Below are 27,813 nucleotides of genomic sequence, written 5' to 3'. Positions count from 1 at the left end.
AATAATATTTTCCCCTTTATTTGTATTCTTATTTTCCCTTTAAACCTCCTTGAATGATTAAAAAATAATAATATTTAATGTAGAAAGCACATTCCAGGTTGTTCGGTTTATATAACTTGGAGTTGGAAAATACTACAATACGCCACAGTTTTGGTTTGATATTGTGTTCGACTACTTTATAAATTTATTTATGTAAATATATATATATATATATATAAAGTAGTAAAACCTGGGTTGGACCAGTACGCTCGAGTGGAAGTAGCAGAGAGTGAGGCAAGACTGAACTCTTGACTCTGGGAAGCAGTTTAACTTATCTCCGAGTTTAATACAAATTTGAGGACGCAATCTCATTTTCCAAGTTGATTTTGATTGGTGAACTCTTCAAGCCTCCGGTAGAGTTTGATGACTTGTTGCCTGCAGATTTCAGGGGATGTGCAGGGCCCACACATGAGATATATGACATTTCCTAGGGGCCTCATGTACACACCATCCTCCCGGAGCATCTGAAGAAGAGAGCTTGCGTATACTGATGCGTACCTATAAATATGATCATCAGCATCTTTAGATTATGGCCCAAACAGAAACCAGGTCGAGCCCTGGAACTCTTTAAGTTTGCCAGTGAAAATACATACAAGTTCCTTGAAGCAAAAGCATCAAGACTTTTTAAGCATGAGTTTGCTCATATGTAAAAAGCCCATATTAACCAAATGATCACACACCCAAAAGAGGACAAAATAACCCCTACCAAACATATAATTAGGAGTCGTAACATAAAGTATCTGAATATGCAAAACCTCAATGTCATAGATCCTCCAGGATGGTCTATTTCATCTATTAGGGAATAAGATGTGGACTATTGTTGATCACCAATTCACCACAGACCATTAGTGTCTGTACTGCTGTTCATAACATGCAAAACAGAGTGGTCTAGCATGTACATGAGGGGTTAAGCTGTTGTCTTTCATTTGAAATAATTTTGACATCAAAACTTTTAAGTTTAGACATATGTGACAAACCAAATTGCTAGTCTTAAAGAACTACATGCTAGGCAACCAGGACAGAAGTTCCAGACAAATAGATGAGAAAAAAAATAAAGGTTAAAGAAGAAATACCCAGCATTAGACCCATCTGCTTGTAATTCTAGGGCAAACAGAGTTCCTAATGTGACCACCCTTGAGACAGAAGGATGTGATGAGATCTGTTGCACAAGTTCTGCATCCCATAACTGCAAGAATTTAAATGGAAGTGTGAGAGCATATGATTAAAAAACAATAACATGTTTCTCCATATTTTCACCATGTGCAGTTCACATGTAATAATTGTTATAAAATTTAAAGAAAATTTGGAGTTTTTTGTTATGCGGTGAATTACTTAGAATCTTATCACCCTCTTAGCAGAGACCATGAGGGGATATAGTTAAAAACTAAAAAAAAAATGAAACAGTACTGCTATAGGACAGAGGTATGACATTTGAAATAAGCCAAAGTATTTGGGGAAGAAATCAGAATATTTGACCAAAAATTACTTTTGCTCTTAAGAACATGGTTGTTAAGTAATAAAGTTGTAACTAAGTTACATTAAATATCCAATTTGATTTAGATACAAAAGTATTTATGATTGAAGATTCACTAAAAGAAAATCGTATTTCATGATTTCAGTTTAACTGCATTGATCTGTCCATATGATTCGATCTGTCTTTGTTTCTTTGGGAGAAAATGGGAAAAAAGAGAGACATGTAAGTTTAAAAGCCTTTGAAAATCGAGTAGAAGACAGACAATGTAAAGTACTGTCAACCATAAGAGCATATCATAGTATGTTCTGGATGGTGAGAAAGTTTCTCACCTCAAGTATTCACTTTAGAATATACAAAGGTGTGTAAAGTGGAAACTAAACTTGTAAAAAGTTAAAAGAAAATGGCAAAATTCAGCATACCTCCCTAAGCAACATTTTCTGAGACTTTTCAGATGTGATATTAAGGTTTGTCATTGGATCTTTGAACCATATAATGGATTTAGCAGCTGCTGTGCACCCCATTGCATGTGCAGAATATGAGTGTCCATGCAAAAGAGCCTTAAGCTGAAAGCAACAAAACCACATACATTTAGTGATTTATTTATACTATCAATATAATGAAAATAAATAGATGGATTATGAATACGTGCAGAAGCCTTGCAATAAGACTACAGTTTCTCCCACTGGAAACAATCTGAATCCACTGACAAAGCATAAAAAATTCCAAATAATTCAGACAAAAGTAACATTCCAATTAGCTACCTAGTCAATTTTCAATCCACAGTCTCCAGTACAGCTGTTATGGCTAAGGTTAAACCGGGAAAAACAATCAGAAAGGATAAGCTTTTGCCAAAATGTGTAACTGTTGGGCTTTTATTCCCCTAAATATAATGTACCTTCCCCAACCATTTTTTAAAAGTTGACCTTGGCCACACTCCATTAGTTTTTAACAATTCCTTGGGAGCTTGAACGCACAAAGTAAACAAAGCAAGCTTCTTATGCAACAAGTTCTTAGTATAGCTTTTTAAAAATTTGAAATCATAAAGGTATTGATGCATACATTAAATCCTCCCTTCAAACATTTATTGACATGCGATAAATTCTCCCCTCAGATGCAGTCTTCGTCAATGTCTTTCTCATAGTTTCAGTTCCTAGTAAAATGCTAAAATTAACATTATTGACAACCAATGAGACAGCAAAAAGCATAATTACTTAGTTCATAAGGATAAGTTCATAAGGATAAACCTTAGTCAAAATTTTTTTTCTAAAGATAATAAATTAGACAGTATAATACCTTTGAGTCTCCAGTAAATGAATCAAAAACAGCAGCAGTTGCCAGTGTGGCAGCTAATGGAATAATCCCCCCAGTCATAAGCTTCGCAAAGCAGGCTATATCAGGAACACAACCAAGCAGTTCTGCTGCAGCCTGCCAGGAAACAAAGCTTAAAAAAAAAATACTTCCACCAAAACTCATCCACATTATTTTCCCAGAAAAACAAGAAACAGCAAAGCCTATTGAGGGCATCAAACCTCTACTCCTAAACGCCAGAAACCAGTAAAAACCTCATCGAAGATTACTGGTATCCTACAACGTCGACACTCATTCACAAGCATCCGCTGGAAAAGTGGATCAACCATGTGCATTCCTCCAGCACCTTGGATAACTACAGAATATATCCAACCACTGGGTGAGATAAACATCAGATAATAGGAAATTACGGTTAAGGTTAATGAGAACACTGAGCATACCTCAGCTGACAAGAAGTACCAATGATATACGTGATAATGACACAAAGACCAGAGAGCAAACTAATATTATGAAGCAAATATATACAATTTAGCAAAGGTGGTAGGAATGATTCAGAAGTTGATATTTTGGAAGGGTGGAAACGAAGCTTTCAAGAGAAAAAAAATGTCAAGGACTTTGCAGAATGAGGTTAACCTCAGTCATCTCTCAGAAACATCTAAGCCAGTCAAGACATCATCTTTGATCTCATTATAATGCACAAGATCTATTAGTGAAACTACACAACCATATACAGAGCAGACACAATTTTCAATTTTTCATCCTCACCTGCCTTCAAATCATAAACTTTTACTTTGTTGCAATGAGAAATAATCAAGTGAGGAGGCTAGAAAAACAATTTTGAATTCCGAATAAAGTATCCCAAAGGTGAGAAACCAACAAAATGGTGTCATAGAATTGACATAACCAGCCTACCAGAAGCACAGAAAAAAAAGAAATGCTTTTAACACATGCTCCCAAAAAACAAGGAGGCCAGACAACCAACTTCATCTTGCTTTGGTTCACAACAGAAGTTGTAAGATAAAAATGGGAACCATAATTTCAAACTGCATGACAAGTGTTAGCACATCAGATAATCCTTTAGTTTACAAGCGATTCACACATGGGAAGTATAAACTAAATCAACATATCTGATTGGTTGCTGTTGGTTGCTGGCGGTTTAGTGTTAACAGTTTCATTGTGGTTCCTATTTTAGTGTTAGTGGTAGTTTTCTATTTCATGTTGTTGGAGGTTGTGTCTCCACCCCATTTTATTGTTAGTGGTAGTTTTTTATTTCATGTTATTAGAGGTTGTGTCTCCACCTTTCCACTTTCTTGCTTTAAGGGTGGTTATTCCACCAAGTTGTAGTTAAAAAGGAGTGAAGTTAATAAAAGAGGTTGCTTAAAATCTATTCAAGTTTTTGAGTACTTAAAACTCAAGAGATCTGCAGGTTCTCTCTAATGAGCCAGCACTACAAACATAGGTCGAAAAAAGAAACCTTCCACCCAAGTACCTTGCGTACCTCAAACTAAGCCAAACCCTTCCACATACCGTCCCATAACTCAATCCGTTTCAAGGGACCGTAACAATTTGGTATCAAAGCCTAATGTTATAGGGGACCCTATTCAGCAACAATTGCAGCAACTTTTACAATTGTTCCAAGATAAACATGCAGCCAATTTGGCTCGACAAGAAGCAATAAATGCTCGACTAGATGAATTCACCATGGATTTAGCAGCTTCCAAAGTTAATCCCAAATCTACAGAAAAGGGCAGTAACAACCGAAGCCATAAGGGCAAAGGTGTAGCAAAAGGGACAGGATCTGAAACCACAAGGAGAGGGGCCATCATCCCTAAGTTCACAAAGTTGAATTTTCCACGATTCAATGGCCAAGAAGATTCTTTAGGGTGGTTGTGCAGATGCAAGCATTTCTTTTGCCACCAACAAACACCCGAAGAAGAAAAGGTTAACCTTGCCTCTTTCCACTTGGAGGGGAATGCGCAGCTATGGTTCCTTCAAATGGAAGTTGACACGCCACAACCTTCTTGGGATGAATTCAAACGGCAATGTCACCTGCGATTTGGCCCACCTATAAGGAGTCATAAGTTGGGAGAATTGGCAAAATTGCGACAAAGTGGTACTGTAGCAGATTACCAAGAAAAATTTGAGCAATTGGCTTCACAGGCAAGCACTCTCACTCAAGCACAAAAAATTGAACTGTACATCAGCGGCCTTGCGGAACATATTGCAGTCAAAGTAGAGCTCCACAATCTGTCAGATTTAGCAACTGCAATGAGTATATCCCGGCTCTATGAACGCAAGGGGCAGCCCACTCGGACACCAATATCAGAGGTTCCACAATCAAAACCCCCTGATACACCACTTCAACACCGTACGAGATTTGTGAAAAAATTGACCAAGGTTGACATGGAGGAGAGGCAACTGAAAGGTCTTTGCTTCAATTGTGATGAGCCATATGTCAGAGGCCATCAATGTAAGAAATTGTTTTGGATTGACTCAGTTGAAGGAGACGAAAAGAAAACCGAATATGAACCACCTGCTAATACTGATCAACCGAAGATCTCGTTGAATGCTATCATCGGTATTAGTACTCCTCAGAACATGAGTCTACAAGGCAAATTGAAGGTAACCCAGCTCTGACCTTAGTAGACTCTGGTAACACTCATAGTTTTGTAGACTTCAAATTTGTATCGCAATTTAATCTCCAGGTGAAAAGACGAGATGGATTGCGGGTTGTGGTTGCAAATGGAGAGAGAATTAGAAGTTTGGGTCGATGCGAGGGAATGTTACTCCAGTTAGGCAATCACACTTTCTTTGTTGATTTATATGTTCTCACTTTAAGCAGTTTTGATGTCATATTAGGTGTCAATTGGTTAAAGACCTTGGGACCCATCTTGTGGGACTTTACAGATATGTGGATGTCTTTTACGAAACTTGGAAAACAGATAGAATTATATGGAATTAAAACTTCCAAACCAGCCCAAAGTGCTGAGATTCAAGTTGTTACGGTAGAAGATTACCATGCTGATTTACAGCGACTCCTTGCGGGATTTGTTTCCTTGTTCCAGGAACCCACGGGCCATCCTCCTTCACATGCTTGTGATCATCGAATTATTTTGGAACCCGGGACAAAACCAATAGTTGTCAGACCATATCGATATCCACATGCCTAGAAAGATGAAATTGAGCAACAATGTTCTGAGATGTTGAAGCAAGGGATAATTCAGTGCAGTCAATCTCCATTTTCATCTCCAGTGCTCCTTGTTCCTAAATCAGACAATACTTGGCACATGTGCATAGATTATCGAGAATTGAATGCAACGACAATCAAAGACAAATTTCTCATTCTGAGGATTGAGGAATTGTTGGATGAATTATTCGAAGCAAAGTATTTCTCTAAACTAGATCTGCGGTCAGGCTATCACCAAATCCAAATGAATGAAGTTGATGTAGAAAAAACGACTTTCCAAACACATCATGGCCGCTTTGAATTTCGGGTCATGCCCTTTGGATTAACAAATGCCCCTTCTACTTTTCAGGCCCTGATGAATGAGGTATTGCGTCCTCACTTAAGAAAATTTGTTTTAGTGTTTTTTGATTATATACTTGTTTACAGTCGTACTTGGATAGAGCACATGTATCACTTGCGGATCGTCTTCAAATTGCTCTCAGAACATCACCTTTTCTTGAAACGATCCAAATGCTCATTTGCCCAAACTCAAATTGCTTATTTGGGCCACATCATCACCGTTGAAAGACTTACTGTAGATGCAAGCAAAATTTCAACCATGACAGAATGGCCTAAGCCTTCAACTATACGAGGGTTACGAGGTTTTTTAGGCCTCACCGGATCCTACAGCAAGTTTGTTCATAACTATGGTTCTATTGCAGCACCTCTTACATCCATGCTTCGTAAAAATTCCTTCATATGGGCAAACCAATCGTCTCAAGCTTTCAAAAAACTTAAGGCTGCCATGACCACCACGCCTGTGTTAGCACTTCCTGATTTTTCTCAACCATTTACCATTAAGTGTGATGCTTCTGACACTGGAATTGGTGCGGTTTTATTGCAGAATAATAAACCAATCGCATTCTTTAGCACGGCCATGGCAATGCGACATCGACATTTACCAACTTATGAAAAGGAGCTCATTGGTCTTGTTAAGGCCATCAAACATTGGCGCTCTTACTTATGGAGAAAGCACTTCATAGTTCGCACCAATCACTATAGTTTGAAATTCTTATTGGAGCAAAAACTATTGACACCACCACAGCAACACTGGTTGGGAAACATCTTGGGGTATTCATTTTCAGTAGAATACAAGGCTGGTTGATACAACTCTGTAGCCGATACTCTATCCCCGAGAGATTCTGATGGGGCTGTCCTTCTCGCCATATTCATGCCACAATTGAGCCTATTTGATGAAATTCGTCATGAACAACAAAATTCACCTGAAGTCCAAAGTTTAATCTCTAGTGTCCAAGAAGGTACTACTGTTGAACCATGGAGCTTCAAACAAGGGCTACTATTCTATAAACATCAGGTTTATTTAGCCCCTAATTCTCCTTCCATCCAGACAGTCATGACCACCTTACACAACCAAGGGTATGAAGGGTATCAAAAAACTCTCTTCCGCATTGCCAAAGATTTTCACTAGAACGGCATGAAACTCCATATCCGTGACTTTATCCGTGCTTGCAGTATTTGCCAACGTCACAAAACAAAAACTTTGCAACCAACTGGTCTTCTTCAACTGTTACCAGTGGCTAAGCATGTATGGTCTGACATTTCATTGTACTTTGTGGAAGGCTTGCCTAATTCACATGGTAAAAATGTCATTTTGGTGGTTGTGGACAGTTTTTCCAAATATTGTCATTTATTGCCAACTGCTCACCCATATTCAGCTGTTAGTATTGCAACTCTTCTTTGACAATATTTTCAAATTACACGAGTTACCTGAAACAATGGTTAGTGACAGAGATGTCACCTTTACAAGTGCGTTTTGGAAGAAACTTTTTTGTCTTAGCGACACCAAGCTATGTTTCAGCTCTGCTTACCAACCCCACTCAGACGGCCAGACCGAAGTTGTCAACTGAACTGTGGAGATGTACTTAAGATGTTTTACCAATGCTCATCCTACCAAATGGATGGATTGGCTGTCTTGGGCGGAGTATTCATATAATACTAGTTTTCATTCTTCACTACAAACCACATCTTTTGAAGTTGTGTATGGGCGACCACCGCCGCGCCTACTGTCCTATTGTCTTGGAATTTTCAAATTGGATGCTGTGGATCAAGCCTTACAATCTCGAGATATGATCCTTAAATAATTAAGGCAGAATTTCTTACATGCCCAACATAAGATGAAAACCATTTATGATTCCAAGCACTGTAAGATTGAATTTCAAGTAGGGGATAGGGTTCTTTTACGATTACAACCATATCAACAGCTCTCCTTGGCTAATCGTCGTCACCAAAAACTGCTGCCAAGGCTCTATGGTCCTTTCACAATTTTGCAACGTCTTGGACCTATGGCTTACAAGTTGGAGTTCCCTCTAGGTACTAAGCTTCATCCTGTGTTCCATGTCTCGTCTAAAAGTTTTTCATGAGGGGGACAATCCAATGTCTGCTACACTCCCTATGGGTCTTCCAGCAAAACCCATGCCACTACCCTTGGCTGTTCTTGACTGTCGAGTCAATCGAAACATTCAAGAGGTCTTGATGCACTGGCAAGACACTTCTCCAACAGAGGCATCTTCGGAGACTGTTTCATCCATGAAGGAGCGCTTCCCACACTTCAAGCGCGATTTGAAGGAAGGGAGTAATGTTAGCATATCAGATAATCCTTTAGTTTACAAGCAATTCACACATGGGAAGTATAAACTAAATCAACATATCTGATTGGTTGCTGTTGGTTGCTGGCAGTTTATTGTTAACAGTTTCATTGTGGTTCCTATTTTAGTGTTAGTGGTAGTTTTCCATTTCATGTTGTTGGAGGTTGTCTCCACCCTATTTTATTGTTAGTGGTAGTTTTCTATTTCATGTTGTTGGAGGTTGTGTCTCCACCCTATTTTATTGTTAGTGGTAGTTTTCTATTTCATGTTACTGGAGGTTGTGTCTCCACCTATCCACTATCTTGCTTTAAGGGTGGTTATTCCACAAAGTTGTAGTTAAAAAGGACTGAAGTTAATAAAAGAGGTTGTTCAAAATCTATTCAAGTTTTTGAGTACTTAAAACTCAAGAGATCTGCAGGTTCTCTCTAATGAGCCAGCACTACAAACATAGGTCAAAAAAAGAAACATTCCACCCAAGTACCTAGCATACCTCAAACTAAGCCAAACCCTTCCACACACCATCCCATAACTCAATCCGTTTCAAGGAACCGTAACAACAAGATTAAATTCTAGTCATGCAACAAAAAAATATGTAAAATAGTTTTAAATTAAATACATATTCTTGCCTGGTTCTATAATCAAGGCTCCTATCTGCTTAATACTGGACAATCCAGAACACTGTGATAATTGTTGAGATGCAAATGATGAATACAGCCCAGCCAGATTTGATTTATCCCTGCTCTTAAGAAAAATTTCATCACGAGACCTAAAGGCTGCAAAACACAAAATATATTGGAAAATTATATCTTAATAATGGTGATGATAATTTAGCGAGACCAAGTTCACTCACTCATGTCTTCCGGTCTCAAAGTTTCAGAATGAAACACTTCGGGCAGCGAAAGATTCCATTTGCCATTGTGCATAAACACAGTTGGAGGGTCGAGAAAAAGCCCTTTTCCTGTGTACCTGGAATTCATTTAATTGTCAACAAGAATCAGAAACCAAAGTACACAAAGTAGTACATAACATTTTCTTACAGCATTCTGAATTCTTTTCTGTACAACTGATACTTTTGAAGCATGAAAAGAGATGCATTGGAAAGCATGCAAAAAAGGTGAATGATTTTTCATCAATAAGAATAAAATAGTACTCCTTTAGCTGCATTACTCTAAGAGTGTTATACTGATTTAATTCTATGTTTTCCTCTGTACATTAATCCCAAAAACTATCTCCATTGTCAAAGTTTAATGCATTTGATGTGACATTTTTAAAGAAATTGTTAAAAAAAAAAAAACCAAAAGCCATAAAATATGAAAAAGTCAACTGTTTTTGGACATCCACAAAAGGAATGTAAGCCCAAAGCCAAACATGTATTTTTTTTTATTTATTCCTGCATGATTAGCTTTCTTGCAAAATTTGCAATGTGCCCTATAAGCCTTGTGAATGCACTGTCTCAAATACTAAAATGACCTCATCAGTATTAAATAGAAACATGTCAATGAATGAGCAAGAGCTGGAGCTTCAATTCCAGTTCAGGAGGTCAGACACGCACGCATACACCGAAACAAGTGGACTTCTCCTGTCCAGTCTTTGTCCGCAAGCTGATAAGATTTAAATAGATCATGCATTCTACCTTAAAGCATATTATTATTAGCTCTCTCTGTCTGCATGTGTGTGGGAGTGGAAAATGTAGCACTATAAATTGGCTGAGAAAAAACAGAGTTAGTGTGACTCTCTCTCCAGCTAATCTCAGCTCATTCCTAGCTGCAGTAACAAGATGAAATTCCAACAAAACATATTTTCATCCACATTTTAGAGGAAACAAGGAATATCCTAAATGTCACTCTGCAGTCATGGCAACAATAACCCTAAAGTAAGACAAATCCCCTGCATTGCCTAATAAATTACAATGCTTCAACTCTGCACAATCTAAGGAAAAATAAAGATATTCAGGCCATGGAAGCATTTATTAATGAATCATGAATCCATAAGCGAATAGCCATAACATAAATAAATATGGAACTCTTTGTCAAACATGCTTTTAGGAGAAAACATCCATACCATGGCTGCTGCAGGAATCCTGTATAAGAAGATGGTGCCTGTGCTTCCATTGCACCCAAAGTATCACCATGATAAGATCCCTTAAGAGCTAGCACCTGAAATAAACAGGCCATTTCAGTTGACTTTATGGAGAATACCCATGTCAAAAGGAGGAGGAAAAACCAGCAAACATGTGGCAGAAACCATAAAAAACCTTCATTTTAGTAATCTTAAGATATGGCCCTAAAAATGAGCACAAAAATGTAGTGTGATCAATATAACTGACTCCATGTAGTGGAAAAAGCTTAAGTTATATATATTTACAGAGAAAAGCTAATGCCGAAAAAGCCCACCCAGCTACATGAAGCACTGAGCAAAAAGCAAGAACTGCTCCAAACATTTTCGTATCTCGTGGTAGAAAAAGTTCCAGCATTGCATGCACGAACATATTGAAGAAACAGCTGCAATGAAAAATAACATAGCCACCATTTTTGCCAAAGGTTTACTAAAGAGAAACAGGCCCTTGTAACAAAACCCCACAGTCCACTTGTTCCTTAGATGCTTCTGCCTTCTGCCACTGAGTTCATCAATTGACAATACACACATGCACGCATGGATAGCCACACATGGACACACATGATGCATGCATGCACAGACAGATGCATACAACAGATGCAGACACAATCCCATTCAGAGATGCAGACGCATAAAAACTCATGCATGGAAACACGTACGCTGTGCACATTTATGCACAAAGACATTGAGTGCTTGAGTTTGAAAAAAGTTAAATAAATAAATAAAGAAAAAAGACATTTGAATCCTTACTCTTATAACAGACAAATTCATCTCCCCTTGTGCTCAGAAATTAGCCAAATAACCCCTTTTCAACTAGAGCTTTCGCCATGCTTATATTATCATTTTTTTATTTGAGTAGGGATTTTTTACAGTGTGTATCATGCAACTCTAAAATTTTTTGAAAATATATAAGCATTAACCAGAGAATCTGTCAGCAGCAAATTAAAAAAGCATTAGCAGATTGACAGTTTAGGTTAGAGGGAAGAGAAAGGGGAGGACATTCAGGACATGCAATAAATATATTTAGCTGGATAAAATTATTAATTTCACTCTAAAATTTTACACACTCTTCTAACATTAGGTATTGGAAAAATGCAAGAAATATATACTAAAAGACTCCAAAAGACAGAAAAGACCAACCATTAGCTCGATACATCTTTCAGCTGAGTTATTCTCGAATAACTCTGGAAGGATTCCATGATCAGAAGAAAATTTTCGAAATGCCATCTTGAGAGCAATTTCAATTGCTGTAGAACCATTATCCGAAAAGTACACCCGAGAGGCCCAACCTACACAGAAGAACCCTAACTCCTAAAAATTACTGCAATCAAATATAAACTAATATTCAAACACAATTAAAGAGGTATAAATCATCCATGGATTGAAAATCTTGTAACTTTATCATACCTAGAAAAACAAGCTCTTCACAAAACAGATTCAGTCATCATTGGATTTTTCCTTTACTTTATTGTTCTAACATTTTTCCAAGAAAACTTATGGATAGTGACAGACAATGTCCTCAGGTCAACCAAGAATTGATGAGAAGAGAGAATGAAAGCAAAGATATCTAAAGATAAACAGAAAACGAACCTTTCCCTACACCCTCAAGCAAAAGCTCTGCACATTCTAAAGCTGGCTCATAGACATTCTCAGGGAACATCACGTGTCCAAATCTTGCGGCAGCATAACCCATATCTCTTGCAAGTTCAGTCTGAAATCACCTAAACAAATTACCGCATTAAAGAAAAGTTTCAGAAAACTGACAGCTGCAAAGTAGGTAAAGTAAATTACATCTCATACCAATGGGGAAGATTCAAGGGTAAAAGGCAAAAACATGCTATCATGAAGTTAGAGTGTTGAACATGGATATGTAACTGAAATGGGTATGATCAAACTTAACTTATCACGAGTTTTTCATTATATTTAGAACTGCCCCCCACGCCCCCACCTTTTTCACTTGCAAGCTGATTGAACTCTACAAGCAGTCCAAAAACAAAGCCACCTCTATGCTTATATTACTTTTTAACACAACAAAGGTATTAAGTTTAAACAATGGACTGCTAGTTCAAGTAGGCTCTAATACCATGACGAGCTAACTTTTTAACCTAAAAGCTTCAGTTGATAGGCTGGAGCAAAATCAATACCATATTTGCAATGAGCTGTTAATAGTAACATAGACATAGAAATGGGATAACTTTATTAGGCACAACATTCAACAAGTATGAATTGTTATACTTCTTATTTCTTACTAATCCAACATAACTGCCAAACCTAAGGTATGCTTCAAGTGATCACACCAGAAATGCCTAAAACTTCTCATATATAGCTTTCAAAAAGTAGTATAATTTAAAGCTCTCTTTGTATCTCCCATCAAACCCATGGCCATTACAAGTAGTTCCACAAACCAATTCAAGGGTGCCTCCAGAAGTTCCAATGTCAGTATCAAACTGCAACTAAACTACATAGCAGATCATTCCACTGGTGACAGAGAGTAAGAAGACTCTGTTCCGAGGTCTAACCTCAAAACCTACATGTTCTTTCAGAGCTTGAACATTCTTAAACAATATTCTCTAAGCACAACATCAATGCAAACTGCTTAATACATGCCTCCACATTAAGCCAAATGAAAGCTACTAAAGTGTTAAAAATTATTTTTCTTATCTTTAAAAGAAAATAAGAACATAAAAGTGTTTCTTTCTAATATCTTTACTGACTAAGAAATCCTAGAACGACAAAGTTGCTAATTCCTGAGAGAAATTCAACCACAATAAATAACGTGCACCAAGTTCTTTATATCAAAATCTGATCTTGAAGCACTTTCGCACTCAATACACCCTGTTCAAAACAACAATCTCCAACACCACCCCCCCCCCCAAAAAAAAAAAAAAAAAAAAAAAAACCCTCCCCACTTCCAATGCAAAGTGTTTTGAGTTAGGGATGGAAAAAACCAACCCACATGTCAAATTATGCGCAACTGCATACACCTAGTCCATCTAATTCCACATGAATTTGAAATCATCTCAAATGCATGCTAATAAAAATCTTGCTATTGGAGTAATGATTCAAAAAAGCAGCACTTTCCCTGCAATATGGCTATCCTATAGGTATTGTAGAGTAATAAATCCATAACTACCATAATGATACAAACCATTAAGTGGTGTTATCCTACATCAATCAAGTTTGGAGGTTGTTGTGGACTTCTATTCAGGTTAGCCTTATCTACCTAGGCAATTGGTATTAAGTTGGATGCTTAACATGGTATAACCCAGGCTGTTTGTTACCCCATTTATTGGTTGTATGTTGTTTGTTCTATTTGTTGTGCACAGGTTAGACCTACTTGTTGAAATGTTAGAAAGGGGCCTTCACATAAAGGAGAGCGTTAGTGGTGTTATCCACATTGATTAAATTTAGAGTTGGTTGTGACCTTATATTAAGGTTAGGCCTCTATGTCTACTAACGATAGGTTTTAAGGTTGGATGATTGGTAAGAACTACTATCTCTCCCTTTACTCTCTTTGACTATAAGCCATTAAGAAGAAAGTTCTGTCTGGTTTTCAAATAAAATTGCAGTGCTACACTGCTTTTAAAACCATTTACAACTGACTAGACTAAGGGTAAAGAAGGAAATAAAAAGAATACAGCACCAACGAAAAGCTGGAATTGTAAACAATCTTCTAGATTTTGACATCAATCCACAATACATCAACTTTAACATAAAGGTTTTAAGAAAGAGAGAGAGACAAACAGTCAGACAACACACACACAGAGAGAAAGAAAGAGAGTAGAAAACATAAAGATGACCTGCAAAGTTGCATCTGGTCCCTGAGTCCACCAACTAGCACATGCATCAAATTGTTGAGTTATGAACTCTTTGTTCTGAACCTGAAATTAATTTAGAAAAAAAGGCAGGGATTCAGTTAACATCTAGAGAGTAAGGCACAAAGAACTTGTATGCAAAAACTAAATAGTAAAGTATAAGCGAAGAGCAGTCAGTCAGGCTATAGCCCATCATATATATATATATATAATGCACAAACCTTGTAGACTGAAAAGTTTTCACCACAACGTGAATCAATGACTGTAACACTACAAGGTGGTACAAGTTTGTGCTGAGTAAATGGCCACCAGAAAACATCTCCAGCTCTTCTCGCCATTTCATTAAATCCCAGTATTCTTTCTAAATAAGCTTCCAGCAATATGTTTTTCAAAGAATTAAATACATTGTGAGATTCGTCAAACCATTCCAGCAGGTTGTTTGATGGATCTTGTGGAATTGGTGGCAGCACAAGCACAGGCACTCTGGAAAGAATAAAAGCATAACAACACATTATGTAGCATGATCAAAAATGATATTGCCTCAAAAATTTTGATACTTCTACTGGTGGACAAAAGAAAAAGTAAAGGAATAGATTCCAGGTCCCACTGAAGATTAACATAAAACTAATAACGAATTAACTACCTATTCCGCAAATATGACATTAATGGTATTTCATTTACAAGGCCATGATCTTCAATAACAATAGCAACAACATCATAACCTCGAAGTTTCAAACTCTCATAAGCTGAGATAGTTCCAGATATACCACCCAACCGCCCATCTCCAACAAGAACACCAGGAAAGCGTAAGGGCCTGGTTACAAATTTAACAAGAAACACATGAGAAAAACCATACATGTAAAAAGTTAACATGTTCAGCTATCAATCAATGAATATGATCTAAGTTTCCCAACAAGACAACAAGATTAACATTTGTAATCAATGTGGATTACAACTTTCAGCGCATCATTCTTAAATTCACAATAAATCTACCAAAAAAATTCAAATTGACATAACAATTCTAAAAGCCGTGAAATTGGCAAATTTCCAATCAACTAAGAACCCCAAAAAAGTACAGTAGCATTAGAGCATAAGGCTAAGGAAAGGAAGCACGAGAGAAGTATAACCCACATATTGATAACAATCGCATTGAAGACCCTTAAATTTAAAAGTAGTCATCAATATGGATCACACCTTTCAGCACATAATTCTTAAATTCACCTAGGCTTCATTTGACTGTTAATTCATTTGTATGTTGCTTTCTAAAAAGTTGCTGTAAAGGAAAAGGAAAAATATAATTGATTAAAATAAATAAATGACTCAAATTCAACGCCAATTCTAATATATTGCTCTATATGAAAGTAATTATATATTTTGTTCTACTAAAAACTTGCATTTTAAGTTTTAATTCTTTAAAAAAATATTATTTGCTTTTACATCCAAATGCACTTTGCCTTTTTGTTTCTATACACAAAAAGCAAGTAGCAAAAGCAACAATTAAATTGTACCTACATATTTCTAAAATCCATTGAATTGGGAAAATTCCAATCAGTTGAGAACCCTAAAAATTATTTTCACTAGAACATAAGGTAAAGGCACCATTTGCTACTTGTTTTTGCTTAGAAAAAAATTGCTAGAAAAGAAAACAAATTGCAGAAAGATAAAAGTATAGTAACTGATTTAAAATGAACAAATAACTAAAACATAACACCAATTCTAACATAACTATTCTATATAAAAGTAGATAAATTTTGGTTCAATTTTCCGGAACAAAAAGCAAGTAGTAAAAGCAACATGCAAACTGAATCAAAAGAAACATGCAAGAAACATAAGAGAAGAATAACAGGATACCGATAAAGATCGCATTGAAGAGTCCCTGTGGGTCCAGGACTGGCAACCCCACCGGCAGTCTCTATCACACAAAAACCATCTAACCTCCCCCGCTCAACACCACCTTCCAACAAGCCTTCCCTCAAACGTCTCTCCACGTGCTTAACCACCTCAGAATCCCCCACCGCCCCGCCCTCCTTTTCCGCAGCCAAATGGGGAGACAGCGCGCCCTTCCAAGCGTACAGAGTCTCCGAAACAAGCTCCGGAGTGACGCTTCCCTCCGCCAAAACCTTCCTCTCCTCATAAAACCCCAATTCACACAGCCCCTGCAATTCATTAAAAGAAAAATTGTTTGGTTTGAATGAATTGGCAGCGGGGAGGGAAGAGAGGAGTATGGAATGGGAGGAAACGAGGGGGAGATTGCGGCGGAGAGAAAGAGAAGAGAGTTTTTGGAAGAGAAAGCGGGAGTCGGAGTCGGAGGGAAAGCCTGTCTGGAGGGGTTTGAGGTAGAGGAATTTTTTTGTGTTGGAGGAAGGAGGGGAGAGGAGGAAGGAGGAGGAAAGGCCGGTGGAAACTAGGGTTTTGCCGAGGGAGGTGTTGGAGGACCAAATGATGTAGGTTGGATGGGAGAGTGGGATGGTGAGAGTGGATAAGGGTTTGGATTGTTGGGGGAGGTGGCGGAGGAGGAGCAGGAGACGGAGGCGGTGAAGATGGTGGTGGCTGCGACGGTGGAGGAGAGAGAGGAGCATGGTGGAAAGAGTAAAGTAAAGAGTGAGAGTTACGTGCAACGGCTACTGTACTGTTGAAAGAGAGTTTTGAAAATGGGAGGGGAACGGGTACTCTGACTATTCCAGGTTTGCAGGGCAGGATAGGCTGAAATATAGCCAACAAATTAAAGTGTTTTAGGCCCCTAAATTATCTTTTTTTTTTTTTATCTTCTTTTGTTTGTGACTTTGCTATTTTGCTTTCGATAGAAAAGACTTATGAAACATGTGTGAAAACTTTTAAATTGTAAAAAAAAAATAATTCAATATATATTGTTAGGATTAAAATGAGAATTAAGAAATAACATTTTAGAATTTCATAAAGATTTTATCATTTTCCTTATTTTTTGTGTATATGATTGAAAACTTACTTTATTGATATAAGATAAATTATTCTCATCTTTTAAGACCTTAATTTATTGTGTAGATCTATTATTATTGAAAATAGACTCTCTATTTTTAAATACCATTTATCACAATTCACAAAACACATAAATTTTGACAATTCAATTCAATTCACATTTTCGTTTACTTAATGATGTTACATGACTTTTATATCCATTTTACTTTTCTTGTATAAGAGAGATAATAAGGTTAAGCTTAGCATTTCAAACTCATAATCTAAACAAGCTAAATAAAGAGATTCCATTGTTTTTTTCTAGCTTTATTTTGATTTTTTGTCTAAGGCTTCTTGCTAATCCGCTTGTCACTTAGATTTTTGGGTGGTTGCTTAGTTGTTCCAAAGTAAGTTTAGTTTTCTTAAAGTGAGGTTTGATTGTTTTCTCATGAGACTTGAAAGTGAAGTTGAAAAGTATTAGTATTAATAAAAATTTCAGAAACAATTCTCCGACAACAGTGTTATAAACTTATCAGTTAAAATTTTACTACGCAAGTATATATATCGAATAGATAGTATATAACCAAGCAGAGTATCGATCCCACAGAGAACTGATCTAAAATTTTACTAAGTACTAAAATTATAACAATTTAATCTTATCTAAACAATCAAAATTAATTAATTAACTACAACTAATTAACCAAAATTTAAACTAAAAAGTAAAATTAAAATAATAATAACTTGAGTAAAAATAAAATCAAACAAGCTTAGGATTACAATATCTATCGCACTTCATTTTAATCTTACCTTTCTTCCTCAACTTATTTCAATGGGTTGAATTGCTAATCTAGAGTTCGTAATTATTTATAAGGGTCTCTCGACTCATCTTATAAAAATATCTATTTTAACCAAAACACTATATCCCTATGTGAATTGAAATTAAAACAGACTCATTAAGTTCAGACTCTAATCTGGCTACATAAAACCTATAGGTATATCCTTATCCTAACGCAAATCAATTAATATGATCATATGCTATCTCAATTTTAGTCTACACTAAATTCCCTTTTTCCAAGTTTGTTTAGGTTCCTAAATCAATTTAATTGGTGATCAAGTAATTAAAAGCATTAAGAACAAATTAGAATAAACAATTCAAATCTCATTAAATATAAGCAAGAAAGAGATTAAAAATATAGATTACATGTGAGTTCAATTATAATTCTAGAAAAATAAATTTAGCTCATAATATCTAATAAAAACTTCATTCAAAGAAAATTAGCCATTAATCCAAGTCAAAGAAAATAAGAAAAACACAAAAGTAAAGAGAGAAAACTAATAGTTGGAGCTTTGTGATCTTGATTCTCTCTCCAATTCTTTTGCTTTCTTACTTTGTTTTTGGCTCTTTTTTCTCCAGAGAAATTACTTGTTGCCTTCTCTAGAAAACTCTGAAAAAGGCCCCTTAAAGAGCCTCCAAAAGCCCTAGTTTCCAAAATCCCATAAGCTTGTTATTTTTGGAAAATATGTTCAGCACTGTGGCTCTCGTTTCCCAAAGCCGCGACTCTTAAAGGTTCTGTCTCAATTTTACTTTTCTAGTGCAATACTTTCACTTTGATAAAAATTTTAACCACCTTATAGTCAGAACTGGGTAAAGTGGTAAACATCAAAGTTGTAGCCCTACCTCTTAAATTTCTAATGGTCTAAAACTCATGTCATTTGGACTTTTGTAGTGGGAGATATGCTCAAAAAACATAAACATATGAAAATAGAGCATCAGTCCATTATGCACCTTTCTTCACCAATTGAAATTATTTTTGATCTTACTCCTACAAAAACATAAAAATAAATATAAATAACATGAAACTAACATTATTAACTTAAAGTAAAAATTTAAACATAAATTAAACAAAATTAATAAAATAACTAAAAACACTTAAATTTGATCCTAAATCTAGTCAAACTTAGACTAATTAGATATTTAATCTCCCATTAAATATATGTATTTGATGCACTCATCAATGGCTTGTTTCAATCCATATATGCATTTCTTGAGCTGGCACACCAAATGCTCACCATCACTAGAGGAGAATCCTTCTAGTTGTTCCATGTAAACCTCTTCCTCTAAGTTCTTATTAAGGAACGTTGTTTTCACATCCATTTGATGCAATTCTAAATTGAAATGGGAAACTAATGCTAGATACAGGATAGAAAGTCTTTGTGTGATCGATTCCCTCTTTTTGAATGAAACCTTTGGTAATAAGTCTTGCTTTATATCTCTCAATGTTGCCTAATGAATCATTTTTTGTTTTAAAGACCCATTTACACCCAATGGCCTTTGCACCATTAAGCAACTCAACAATATTCCAGACTCCATTAAATGCCATAGAATTCATCTCATCTTTCATGGCATTGTACCACAATTTAGATTCTTTGCAACTCATGACTTGTGAAAATGTTTCAAGATCATTTTTTACTCCAACATTATAGTCAATTTCCTGTAGATATACAATGTAATCACTAGGGATTGCTAATTTCTTCATCCTAGTTAATCTTCTTATTGTTGTATTAACATCCTCTTGAGGAGCATGTTGCACAACCGGTTGCTCAACAATCTTTGAAATTTGCTCAACAATCTTTGAAATTTGCTTAACAACTAGATCTACTAGATCGTCATCAGCAGCTTGTGGAACTTCAACGATTGGTTGTATAACACTCATTTAAATTTGAGGAATGTTATGAATAACAATCAATATGTCACTTGAAGTGGGAGTTTGAATATCACAATGATTCTTCTTAGAAATTAAGTTCTGAGATTGATCACTCCCACTAATCAAGTCATTTTCAAGAAACTTTTCATTTCTAGATTCCATAATCCTAGTGCTATGAGATGGATAATAAAATTTGCATGCTTTGGACCTTTCAACATTTCCAACGTAATACCCACTTATGGTCATTGGGTTTAATTTGTTTTCTTATGGATTATAAACTCTTACTTTAGACGGGCATCCCTAAATGCATATATGTCACAAACTCGATTTCTAACCTTTCCATAATTCAAATGGCGTTTTAGGAACAACATTGGTTGGAACTCAGTTTAATACATGCACTGCTATTTTAAGAGCTTCAGTCCACAAGGATTTAGGAAGCTTGGAGCTGCTAAGCATACTCCGCACCATATCCATCAATGTTTGGTTTCTTCTTTCTACTACACCATTATGGTATGGAGATCCAAGCATAGTGTATTGGGCCATTATCTCATGCTCCTCAAGAAACTTCATAAATGGACCAGGTGCTTGTCCATCCTTAGTGTATCTACCATAATATTCTCTACCTTTATCTAATCTCACGATCTTAATTTGTTTCTTGCATTGTCTCTCTACTTCAACTTTAAATACCTTAAAGGCATCTAATGCTTCATTCTTATTATGGAGCAAGTAAAGATACATGTATCGTGAATAATCATCAATGAAAGAGATAAAGTATTTCAGACCATACGAGTCCATATTTGGACTACAAATATCTATATGTATGATCTTTGATATGTTCAAATTCTTCTTAGCACCTTTCTTTGTCTTGTCAGTCAGTTTTCCCTTAATGCAGTCCACATAAACATCAAAATCAATAAAATCTTGAGCACTGAGTACTCCATCATTGACCAATCTTTTAATCCTCTCTATAGATATATATCCTAATCTTCAGTGCCACAAAACAAAAGAATTTTCACTCATAACATATCGTTTAATACCAGCATTATCATGAACATGCATTGCATTATAAAAGGCATTATCTTGCAAATTAATTCAAAAAAAAGACATTGTACCATTTCTAACAAGACCAAATTTATAAAATAAATTAAAAGATGTATTTGAAAAGTTAAAGGAATAACCAAACGGTACAAGTCTTGCAACTGAAATCAAATTTCTAAAGAAACTTGGAATATAAAATGTTTTTTTTTCAAATTTAAAACAAAACCAAAGTCTAAAATCAATCTACATGTTCTAATCGCCTCCACACGTGAACACATCTTGTTTCCTAAATAGATGCACTGCTCACTGCCCACTAGCTTTCTTTGGTTTAGAAAGCCTTACAAGGTATTCGAAATATGGATTGTTAAACCAGAATCAATCCACCAAGTGTTATGACAAACATTAACCATATTAGATTCATAACAAACAAATGAGATTGGATTACATTTCTTCTCTAGCCAAACCTTAAATTTGATGCAATCCTTCTTCATGTGCCCTTTTTTTTTTTTATAGAAGAAACATTTGGATTCCTTCTTGATGTCAATTTGGACGGGTATTTTACCTTTTCTCTTTTGTTTGACTTGCCATTTGTTTTTTTCCTTGTGTTGCCATATGTGCACTTTCACTTGATTCTACAATCAACTTGCTTTCCTCTTGAAAGCACATGGTTAAAAGTTCATTAATTGACCATTTTTCCTTATATGCATTTTAAGAGATTTTGAAAGCTCCATGTTGATGTGGAAGAGAATTTAGAATGAAGTGCACAAGGAAAGATTCAAACATTTCAACCTTAAGAGATTTGAGTTGAGCCACAATATCCCTCATCTACGTGATGTGCTCATGCACACCTTTAACATTGGTTCATTGATGATAACTTTGTCATTAGAGTGCTAGTTAGGGCCTTATCTAAAGACTCAAATTGTTCATCAATAGCCTTTAGTAGTTCCTTGATATTATCACGCTCTCCTATTGAACCACATATACTAGTAGAAAATTTTGTCTTGATGAACATCATATTGAGACAATTAGATCACTCCCATCATTCATAAAAAGCAATTTCAGCTTAAGTGCTACAATCAATAGATGTAGGTGGTTCATCCTTTTGAATAGCGTAATCGATGTCCATCCACCCTAATTGAAGAAGAATCCTCTTCTTCCATATTTTATAGTTATCACCATTTAAATTGGGAATACCACATTTGATATCAGAAAAATTCGTAGGTTGTATAGCTGCATTTAAAAAAAATACACATGTTTATGTCATAGAAATTGAGGCAAATAAATATGTCGTATTTTATTAATGTAAAAAATGTAAATCATGCTTAAAAATATGAACCAAATAACAAATAAAAACTGCCTGTGGGTCAAGTTTTATTTTAAATATTCATATACAAATTTTATGATGAAACTATCAAATTATATACCTTTTTTTAATTATTGTGGGTAAATTAAAAAATAATAATTTGTTATTTCATCCTAATTAATTATACATATATAATAAAAAAATCCTATGGGATAAATTTTATCATATTTAAATATGAATAATCACAATTGATGTTATTTTTCTACATGTGATCTAAGGATACTTAATATACAATTTAGCATAATCAAAGATGTTGTGGCTAATCTCTAATTAATTAAAATTATATTGATCACATGGCATCCAATTTTATGCATAAAATAGTTAAGCAACATGCAAATATCCACATATAATAAATAGACAATAAAAAAAGACATTCATTAATTTATGCATAAAATCAAGTATAAAAAATTACCCAAAAAAATTCTGTATCAAAATAGCAGATTTTTTTATTAACCTTTTATGTTTTGAGCTAATGGACACATGTATGTCCCAAAAGAATGACTATTGGACTTTATTAGAATTGGCTGAATCACTTATGGCCTAACTTTTCACCAATGCATGGACAAAGAGACTCATGTCCAACCTCATTAAAAGAAAAGAAACAAACCTAGATATTAAAAGAAAAGAACCAGGCCCATGCCCAAAACTTGTTAAAAGAAAAGAAGTAGTTCAGATTTTTTCTTTATTCATTGTCTTTTACCTTTAGACGGATTTATTTAACCCAAAATTAAACCAATTTTATTAATATGGTCATATCTCAGTGTTTAGGACTCCATTTTCGATGTTTTAAAAGTCGTTTCGCTCAATTGAATTTCCTTTAGCTTTCCAACATCATTTTATTAAAAATTTGACTAAACAATTTCAAGTTTATAAAACAAAACTTTTTGCCATTTTTGCATGCAAATATAGAAACTCAAACACATCAAGACAAAGGTTGAAACTGCTTGGATACCAACTAAAAGACATCATAGATGCCTATACATATGCACGTTAAAAAAATTAACATACAGAAAAATCGAAGTGTGGTATTGGATACTAACATCTAGCCGTTGATATCACAGGAATAAGCTTCTTTGTATAAGAACACTTTTAAACTCTAGCAATCTCACTTAAATAGTGTGTATTTTGAAAAATGCTAAGCTTAGGGACTCATACTCGGTTTTCTTATATATATATATATATATATTATCGTTCAAAGATGTAACTAAAACAAAGAAAGTGGGCATGTCAAAATGGTTAATGGAAAGTTAGTGGAGAGTGGGTGATAGGCGAACTATAACTGAACATGAATAACTAACATTACGTGGGTAACGAACGAAACCTACCATTGTCTATCAAGTTTTTCTTAATTATTGGAGTAATTACCATGTCTTGTTTACAAACCCTCTCATATCTATCATAAAACCTCTTCACAAGTTTCACTTTAATATCCTCTAATAGAGTTAGGATTGACTTGGTTATGACATGCTTATGACATTACCAATATACTAATTAATTGAAGCTCTCACCATGTTTGTAACATGATCACTCTTTACATTAGGATAAAAGATGTGCCTTGTCCACAAAATCAGTGGGTTTTTTCCATCAACCACTAGTATGTATCACTTTTGATCTTCATCATTACTTCATTCCGTTCTCATTAATTAGAAGCTTTTACAACTTTCTAGAAATTAATCTTCAAATCCAAACTCATAAACTTCTGGTTGAAATGATCTTTAATATTAATTATGAATGATATTATCTTTTCAATGCATGAATAAAAAATTAACTTTTTCATAAATTTGTAATTATTTTTATATAGTAAATATTTGTCTTGTTCAAAATAATATTCCTTGTGTCAATTCGGAAGTACATTACATACTTTTCTTTGTTGCTTTTTCTTTTATGTTATATACTTTTTGTTTTCTCAACAATTTTATCATCATTTCAATAGATTTAGTTTCAATTTCTAATCTATTCACAAATTTTTGCATAATTTATATTTTACAAGTTAATTTACTTATTGATAAATATATTTTTTTATATTTGATGATTCTTATATAAAAAAATGAAGTAGTAATATTTCATAAATTATTATCTCTATAAAATATTTAAATTATAATAGTTATTTTGGTAATTTTAAATAAAATCTATAACATAGAGTAAAACTGTCCCAAGGTAGGACTCGTGTTGACACCTATCCAGGACATACATGGTATTATTTGATTTGTTTATCTTATTTGTGGAAATTTGTTAGCTTTTTGGGATATGGACGGTATTTTTTTGATTATTTTTGTTTTTTTTTTTTTGTAAAATCCTGCCATTTCCACCAAGTTATCTGGGACATGGTTGGGACATGGATGCCATTGTCTGTTTTGTTTTTGTTGTTTGCATAAAAATCTTTTTAGAGAATTTTTTGTGTTTATGTAATTTGGTAGGGATTTTTTTTTGGCTTATTGGGTATTTTGGGAATAAAAAGGGTTAGTTTTTGTCTCTTTTAATGGTGCAGGCAATTTGGACTTTTGGAGTTTTTCTTTGGTTTTTTTTTTTTTTGTCTTTTTGGCTATTATCGTTCCAGAATTTTTTGTCTCCCTCTCATTTTTTGTTGTCGTGTTTTGTCTTGCTTCGTTTGCTATTTTGTCTTGCGCTCTTTAGTGTGGCTTCCTCCACCTCCTTGGGTTGTTTTCGCTTTTCTTCTTTTTTTAGTTCTCTTTTTTCACATTTTCCTTTTCAGCTCATATGCATATTGTTATTTATTTTGTTAGATTTTCTATTTGTTTTTACGGTTGGGCAAATGACACATTTTTGCTAATTTTTTTTCCTTTTGTTGTCATGCAAGCTTAGTATTAATTTTTTGTTTCGGTTTTTTTTCTTTTGTATTTGGTTCAGTTTTTTTCTCTTGCATTTTCTTTTCTCTTTTTTTTTTATTACAATTGAATGGTTCTACTTCAATAGGTTTTAGTTTTGTGGGGTGTTTTGGCTTTTTTGTCTTTTCGGATTTGATTAATAAGAGTATATTATTCACATTCGATTTCAATATTTCAGTTAATTATATCTAAAAAGATGTAATATTTAAATTTTTTATTTTTGAATCTACAGAAAGTTATAAAGTATTGTGAAAAACCACGATTTTCTAGTCATAAATATATTCATTTTTAAAATTTTATAAATTTAAAATTTATGAACTAACCAAATAGTAAACCTTCATTTATCATTCTACTGAATCTTAGTTGTATATTAGTTTTTATTAACAAGTAAGTGTATTAATTTTGTTTAAATTAAAAATTGTAGTTGTATACAACAATTATAAAACTCTAATATATTCATTTTTTCTCAACTCATTAAATTTATTTAAATTAATAAAAATTATATATATTTGTCAAGCCCAGCTTTATAATATACTTGCCATGTCATTCATGTACTTGATAGCATGTCTACATACTGGGATGCTTCGGAGAATCGTTAAAAGTCGGTATCGTACCTAGTGGTACAATTAAGTCAATTAAAACCTTGAACTAGTTTGAATAGAGATTTTAGGATATATTTAAGAGTTATTGAACCTTAAAATGTCTTAATATGGTGATTCAGAGTTTGAGGATTAATTTGGAGTGAAATTAGGAATTTTCATAATGTAGGGGCAAAATGGTCATTTTGCCACTCGAGGGCAAAATTGAAACGTTGGACGAAATTTTTTTTACCAAGTTTGACTAATTTGAGCATGATTTGAATTTGAGAAATGAAAAATTTTAATTTCGACATTTTTTGAACATAAGGGCATAACAGTCATTTTACGTGTCCACGAGGACGTAATTGGAAATTTTAGAAATTTACACCACCATAACACTTGTCAAGCCCATGAACTTCACCTATTATTATTTTATACTTTGGATAATTAAGAGATTACATGTGGTGGTGAGAAAATGTTTAATTGTTAAGTTTTAACCATGGACCAATCACATGGTGACACATGTCAAGCTTTAATATTTTTATAATTTCCTTTATAAACTCAACATAAACTCTCCCATTTCACTCTTCATGGCCGACCAAAGCAAAGAACAAAGAGAAAAGAATAGAAACAAACCCTAGAGAGGAAAATTCAAGAGAAATTTGTTGAATTTCAAAGTACAAAGCAATTAAAGGTAAGATTTTTCAATTTTAGCTTAAGATCTACCTTTCTCATGCTTTCTTTTTCATTTTCTATGGATGAAACACAAGTTTGCATGAGGGAATACTTGCTGGCCGAACATAGGGAGAGAGGTTTTGATGATGGATTTTGCTAGATTTCGTGATATCTTATTGTTTTTAGTTGTTTGATGATGTTTGGCATGAAAAACAAGCAAGAAAATCACATGCCCTTTAACAACCCTCTTTAGCCGAATTTTATAGATGACATGTTGATGATAGATTTGATTCCTAATGATTTATATGGATTTATTGGACTGTGTTAACACTGATTAGCACGTTAGTTTGGAATCGGAATGAATTTCGGTTATGATGAATTAAGTCACAATCAAGCTCATTGAGGTACTTTGGTGTATTTGGAATATTGAAAGTGTAATGAATATATTTGAAGTTGAATCGGATGTTTTGGTTAATTCAACAATGTGTAGTTCGAGTTAGGTCAAATACAAATTCAGTCCGATCATAATTGAACCTACGTAGAACACTGTCTTTAAGTGATTATTCGAACAATTCTATTTCAATTTCATGCATTCATAGAGAGCCTGAAATAGTTTTATAATAGTTTGGCACAAATATATTGAATTACGTGTCATGTATTATATATAGGTAGTGAGCCCTCTAATAAGGGTAAAGATATCGTACCCGAGGACCAAGAATAGGAGTACTCCAAACTCCCATTATTGTGAGTAATTAGACGATCATCTTAACTATCTAAAGTAGTTTATACTCGTTTTTATGATTTTAAAGAAAAATGAACTTAAATTGTAAACTATTATGTTTTAAAATTGAAGTGTTGGTTAAACGAAATGAGATTTATAAATTGTTTTGCAATTCAATGATGATTTTGGAAATTAAGTAAGTGGAGATTGTAAAACCCGACCCTATAAACACATGTCATGACATACATGCACTGAGTAGCATGTTATTACGCTAGAAAAGTCCTAAGAATAGACGAAACCTGGTATTGTACCTAACGGTACACTTGAGTTGATTTAACCTTAAACTAGTTCAAATAGGAATCGTATGATAAAA

The 27,813-nt window shown here is 34.5% G+C and overlaps 1 protein-coding gene and 1 pseudogene across 3 annotated transcripts; both read right to left on the bottom strand.

The window, feature by feature from the left end:
- Positions 1-73: 73 nt before the first annotated feature.
- Positions 74-17,261, bottom strand: BIO1 (adenosylmethionine-8-amino-7-oxononanoate transaminase). 3 transcript variants are annotated; one of them, XM_018128310.2, is made up of 14 exons: positions 16,435-17,261; positions 15,227-15,397; positions 14,805-15,066; positions 14,569-14,649; positions 12,359-12,479; positions 11,909-12,057; positions 10,715-10,809; positions 9,504-9,619; positions 9,280-9,426; positions 3,043-3,176; positions 2,807-2,938; positions 1,933-2,076; positions 1,113-1,225; positions 74-537 (listed from the first exon to the last, which is right to left on the bottom strand). In XM_018128310.2, the coding sequence occupies exons 1-14, from the start codon at positions 17,160-17,162 to the stop codon at positions 348-350; spliced, it is 2,583 nt and encodes an 860-aa protein (XP_017983799.1). In that variant the 5' UTR covers positions 17,163-17,261; the 3' UTR covers positions 74-347. The 3 variants fall into 3 exon arrangements, 2 of the variants coding, with proteins under 2 accessions (XP_017983799.1, XP_088666371.1); XM_088810245.1 differs by having other exon boundaries at positions 74-526; XR_016028580.1 differs by lacking the exons at positions 74-537; positions 1,113-1,225 and adding an exon at positions 2,573-2,663 and having other exon boundaries at positions 1,935-2,076.
- Positions 17,262-21,965: 4,704 nt separating this feature from the next.
- LOC148760726 (uncharacterized) lies at positions 21,966-22,494 on the bottom strand (annotated as a pseudogene).
- Positions 22,495-27,813: the final 5,319 nt, after the last annotated feature.

Source organism: Theobroma cacao, chromosome 9 (genome assembly GCF_053813885.1).
Source record: "Theobroma cacao isolate CCN51 chromosome 9, ASM5381388v1, whole genome shotgun sequence".
NCBI classification, from domain to species: Eukaryota; Viridiplantae; Streptophyta; class Magnoliopsida; order Malvales; family Malvaceae; genus Theobroma; species Theobroma cacao.
This window is presented reverse-complemented; position numbering and strand designations above follow the sequence as displayed.

Excerpts from the sequence above, each read along its gene's own strand:
- BIO1 (XM_018128310.2), bottom strand. The coding sequence starts at position 17,162 with ATGCTCCTCTCTCTCCTCCACCGTCGCAGCCACCACCATCTTCACCGC. Across the intron at positions 15,398-16,434 it reads CTTCAATGCGATCTTTATCG|GCCCTTACGCTTTCCTGGTG; the intron begins GTATCCTGTTAT and ends ATTTGTAACCAG. Across the intron at positions 9,620-10,714 it reads GGATTCCTGCAGCAGCCATG|GTACACAGGAAAAGGGCTTT; the intron begins GTATGGATGTTT and ends AATGAATTCCAG.